Here is a 3,521-nt window from a genome sequence, read left to right as displayed (position 1 = left end):
GAAAGTTCTTATTAGCTTATAAATATGCAAGTATTGTAGTAGAAAAGACATTGAATGAAATATTACATCTCTTTAAAGCTTTAAGCTTGAGTTTATCCTTGTTCCCTAGAAGTGGGATTAAAATCCTTCTTGCAGGTCGATTCTTCCGGCGATCCACTACATCAACTCTCTTGTGTCGTCTCCTCTACCAAGCATTTCGCATTCTACCCTTTCTTGTACTCAATTGTATATACAATACTAAAGGGACCAGATGCGGGTTCTACCTGATACTACCTGAGACCTGATATGGAGGCCACCGAATAAATAATTATAAAGGAAATACCAGCTCAGCCCACGTGACACGTTCCTCTGCTTCTAACCGTTTTGATTTCTACTTTTGCTATTTCCGTATTCCTTTCTTTATTTTTCTTATAGGACTTAATTATAGCATTTCCGGTGATGGTTATCTTCTCCGTTTTGGAGGCTGGGAGGACATATAGAAAATTATCACTCCTTTTACAAACTTGTTACTGTTACATTGCTGTGTAGTTCTCGTTGCAGGTCAGCGGCTACACCATATATTTTTCAAAAATAAATCAGAAACATTATAATTAGATGAATTCAATTAACCATCCTTACTACAACCATGTCAGAAATAAGGCCAAAGAAGTATTTGCAACAAACAACACAAAATGGCAATTTGCAACCACTATGATAATTACAACTGTCATAGATTAAGAAAACGTCAAATAAGACAACCTAATATTTTAAACTTGGAAAACTAAAATGAATTCTGAAAATAGATTGAGTATAACTTCTATAACTGCTGCCTGAAATGAACAAAGGCCACCGTCATATTCAGATCTAAAAAGTTTGCCTGTTCTGTCATTTAAAGCTTCAGAGAAGATTTTAAAAAAGCCGCAATTTCTTGTATCAGGAAATGGTTTTAAACAGAGTAGAATGTAAAAGGAATTGCCAGGCTAATGATCGACAAACAATGAGACCATAGATATAGAGGCCATACTTGTAAGAGTGTCAGGTAAGATCCAGTAGTGCGCTCTTCAGTCGTCCAGATCGCCTAACATTATATACAAAGTAATTTGATCATCTTTTGTCAATATCTCATACAAATTTCTGAACCCAAAATTTTGCCAAGTGCAAGCCAATATCAAGTGGTAGATCTTGCTAAACGTTCAGATAATCTGTTCAGATGCTCTTTTGAAATGCCGGGATTGAGCTGTTCAAGGTTTTGAACAAAAGCACTTGCTTCATCTCTCCTCCCTTGCTTACAATAACCATCCACTATTGAGTTATACGTGTTCTCATTTGGCTTGCATCTATGTTTTATCATGTAGATAACTAAATCGATGGCTTCCACAAACATTGAATTGGCCACATAACTTGCAACAAAGATATTATAAGTAACAATATCAGGCTTAAGCCCTGAAGCCCGAAGATCAGAGAATATTCTGGAAGCTTCTTTCATCCTGCCATGCTTTCCATAAGCATAAATAACAGTGTTGTAAGAATAAAGATCAGGTCGCCCACATTTTTCTTTGATCTCCCTGAGAATACCATCAGCCCTCTCAAAGTCCCCCAACCGACTATACATATTAATCAAGCTATTATATGTAGTCAGAGTGCGAGTAAAACCACTTTCTTTCATGAAGTTAAGAATCTCATTTACCTTTGAAAGCATCTGCCTCCTACCATAGATTGATACCATTGCATTCAAAGTAGTTATATCAAGAGAGCACCCTCTCTTCCTCAACTCCAAGAAAGCCCTCTCTGTCTCTGGCAAAAGATTGTTTTTGCTGTTTACCAATACAAGAGTTTTGAAAAGAATGTTGCGTGGTTCAATAACCCTACCATATATATCTTCTTCAAGGGATTTCATCCTATCAAGCTCCTTCGCATTGGCATATGCATGCAGCAAAGAACAAAAAGTAAGCTCATTTGGTCGACAATTGAGATCCTTCATCTCAGCAAGTATCTTCTCCGCTTGCTGCCAATGTTTTCCACGAGCCAATGCAGCCATCAAAGCATTGTAAGTGGACAGATCTGGCCCAATTCCAGCAGTAAGCATATTCTCATAAATCTCCATAGCCTGGTTGAACAACCCACATCGGCTGTAAGCACTGATCAAGGTATTGTAAGTCTCCCTTTCCGGCACAAACCCAGCTTTCCTCATCTCTTTGAAAACACCAGACACTTCTGTGTCCATCCCATTCTGACCAAAAATTGCCAACAGAGAATTCCAAGTGACAACATCTGGCGTAAAGCCGTTTGATCTGAGCATCCCAAAAATGCTCATCATATCCGCAAACTTTCCACGATTTCCATGCATCTTAATCAGAGCATTGTAGGTACAAAGATTCGGCCTGCAGCCTTTGCTCTCCATCTCCTCAAAAATTCTCATGGCAAGCTCATCCTTACCAACCTTCTCAAAACCTGATATCAGAGTAGTGTAAGTGACGACATCAGGCTCTATCCCCTTTGCTTCCATTTGCACCTTCAGCTCCATTGCTTCTTCCAAAATCCCATCTTTAGCGTAGGCTGAGATCAAAGAGTTGTACGTGACTAAACTCGGAGGAATACCATTGGCATCCATCTCCCCAAGCACCTCCATAGCCTCCTCATGCTTCCTAGACTTTCCATAAACATCCAGTAGCACATTGTAAGTGACTTTATCCGGGCCTAAACCCAACGATTTCATCTCCTTAAATAGCTCAATAGCTTCTTCATGCAGAGATCCTCTGCGGCAGCAACTGATGAGGGTATTGTAAGTGTACCGATCAGGAGCAATTCCATCCCTCTTCATGAATTGAACAAGGGAGACGATTTTGTGCCAGGGCATGAAGAGCTTTCCATAGACATTCAACACAATGTTATAGGTAACAAGCGTTGGCTTAATACCCTCCTCCTCCATTTGCTGGAACACTGAAACAGCGTCACGATAGCGCTCGTTCCGGGAGTAGGCAGTGATTAGGGAAGTGTAAGCGTACACGTCGACAGGGCAGTGCTGAGTGCGGAAATCATCAAGAAGGGTAGCGGCTGCGGAGAGCTGCCCGTTGCGGCCCATGATGCCGATGACGACGGGGATGATAGCGGTGGATGAGAAGAGGGCGTCTCCAAGAGCACGTCGAGCGGTGTCGAAAACGGCAAGGGCAGTGGCTGATCGCTTGTGGAAGTCGAGGGCCTCAACAATTCCGAGAATATCAGTGAGAAGAGAGTTTGGATCGTCGCAGGCGGGGTTGAGGAGTTGGCGAAGGACGGGTTCAAGTTCGGGGGAGGCGGGATTTAGAAGGGAGCGGATAATACGGTGACCGCGGAGGGAGACGCGGGGGTCGACGGACCATGGTTTGCCGCGGTTGGGGTCGTGGTGACGGCCAAGGCGGGGTTTGCGGGAGGTACGCGGCGAGCGGCGTGGTTCAGTAACGGATGGGGAAGAAGAGGAGGAATGGCGGAGGAGATCTTGGAGAAGAGGAGAAGGGGAGAGGGTAGAGATGGGGCTGAGAGTTGGGGAATCGAGGGAGAAGGGC

The 3,521-nt window shown here is 43.1% G+C and overlaps 1 protein-coding gene across 1 annotated transcript; it reads right to left on the bottom strand.

The window, feature by feature from the left end:
• Window positions 1-761: 761 nt before the first annotated feature.
• On the bottom strand, window positions 762-3,511 carry LOC110110939 (pentatricopeptide repeat-containing protein At5g02860; the record flags this gene model as incomplete). Its single annotated transcript, XM_020842602.2, has 1 exon — window positions 762-3,511. A coding segment is annotated over one exon (2,364 nt), but the record flags the coding sequence as incomplete, so codon positions are not given.
• Between the last annotated feature and the right edge of the window lie 10 nt (window positions 3,512-3,521).

The sequence above is a fragment of the Dendrobium catenatum genome, unplaced genomic scaffold (assembly GCF_001605985.2).
Source record: "Dendrobium catenatum unplaced genomic scaffold, ASM160598v2 original_scaffold_43098, whole genome shotgun sequence".
NCBI lineage: Eukaryota > Viridiplantae > Streptophyta > Magnoliopsida > Asparagales > Orchidaceae > Dendrobium > Dendrobium catenatum.
The sequence above is the reverse complement of the archived record's forward strand: the minus strand, read 5'-3'. Positions and strand labels throughout refer to the sequence as shown.